We start from the raw sequence: 1,531 nt of genomic DNA, 5'->3' as shown, positions 1-1,531 counted from the left end.
CATATATATATATATATATATATATATATATATATATATAGGGTGATTCTTTCTTAATGATCTTAAAGCCAGTGCTATTATCTAAACTACATGGTGATATTTTCGTGTTTATATATTTTTATATCATCAATAAGATTTTATTTTTAATTCTGGAACTTTCAGTTTCAATTTATCATATATATGCATATCCCATATCAATTTTTTATGTTACGATAAAAAAGAATTATCGATAGATGATATAAACACGAAAATATTGGCGCGGCATTTTTAAGTCATACTATTTTGAGTTCTTCAGAACCAATTTATATGTATGTGTTTATCAAATTTTTAATTATTCTTTACTTTTTAATTGTTAATAATTAAATCATTCGCTCTAGATATTCGCTCTTTAGCTATAAATTATAAATTAAAAAAAAATTCAAATACAAAAGTATATAATCAAAAAACTATATAATTAATTTCAAACATTTATATTATCTTTTTATATTATTTTTTCTTTAATTGTTTGTTATTATTGTAACATCATATCTTATTAATAATTTTTTAAATTATTTTTAAATTTCTATGAATAAATTAAGATCTGTTTAGCTTTAATAAAATAAAGATTTGTTTTATTTTCTAAATATCAAATGTATTTTTTTTTTAATTTTTATATCTCTATGTATATCAAGTGCATCATATTTTTTTTATATATTTAAATTTTCTATTTATAAACTTTTATTTTTAGTATAGTAATTATATATAAATTTTTTTTAATAGAATAACTTTGTCATATAATGAACTGTTACTATTATCTTTTCTAATTGAGCATACATACTTATATGGTACATAAATTAAGAAAGAATGTCATTTGCATTTGTACAAGCAATTATAAACTCTTCTGCTCTATTATTTCATTGTTTAAACGAACATACTGTTATATGGTATAATCTTCATTTTATTCAACAGAGAAAAAAAATATCATTATCTATATAAGCAAAATAAACTTTTAAATTCTTTTTTCCAAAAAAATGATCATTGATAATGTTGTTATATATATTGTATTTTATCTAAGACAAATATATATTATATTTTATCCAAGATAAATTTATATATTCCATGCTACCATTAATCATAAGATTGAGGAACACTGGCATTGCATATTGCATGATGTCATCACACATGTAATAGTTCATAATGTTTGAATTATTCTCAGTTTCTTGGTCATATATTACAGTACGCCAATGTCTGAATTTATATATCTTTGTTTTGATTTACAGTTGCTAAAGATTGCGATTATTATGCACAGGGTCTGTGACAATGCGGGAGAAGAAAGGAGGTGCTCTTAGCAGAGTACAAAAGCTGAAAAAAAGGCTTAGCCACAGCTTTGGAAGACTTTGTAAGTATATTTAAAAAAACTTATATTTAAAAAAAATATAGAAAACATTTAATTAATATTTAATTAACATTTAATTTATATTATATTTTTTTGATTTTTATAACAAAATAATTTAATGATAAAAATAATTTAATAATAATGATAATAGTTTAA

General features: G+C 20.3%; 1 protein-coding gene across 7 annotated transcripts in view; it reads left to right on the top strand.

Moving 5' to 3' along the window:
* The window catches only part of LOC102674259 (cyclin-dependent kinase 14), a 7,424-nt gene that overhangs the window by 1,596 nt on the left and 4,297 nt on the right, over window positions 1–1,531 (top strand). For 4 of the 7 annotated variants that reach the window (XM_031510754.1, XM_006616326.2, XM_031510753.1 and 1 more), the window contains exon 2: window positions 1,289–1,378. In XM_031510754.1, coding sequence (XP_031366614.1) covers window positions 1,289–1,378 — 90 coding nt within the window. Of the gene's footprint in view, window positions 1–1,259; window positions 1,379–1,531 lie in introns of all 7 variants that reach the window. The other 3 variants (XM_031510755.1, XM_006616327.2, XM_031510756.1) reach the window with 1 other exon arrangement.

Source organism: Apis dorsata, unplaced genomic scaffold (genome assembly GCF_000469605.1).
Source record: "Apis dorsata unplaced genomic scaffold, Apis dorsata 1.3 scaffold_257, whole genome shotgun sequence".
In the NCBI taxonomy this organism is placed as follows: domain Eukaryota; kingdom Metazoa; phylum Arthropoda; class Insecta; order Hymenoptera; family Apidae; genus Apis; species Apis dorsata.
The sequence above is the reverse complement of the archived record's forward strand: the minus strand, read 5'-3'. Positions and strand labels throughout refer to the sequence as shown.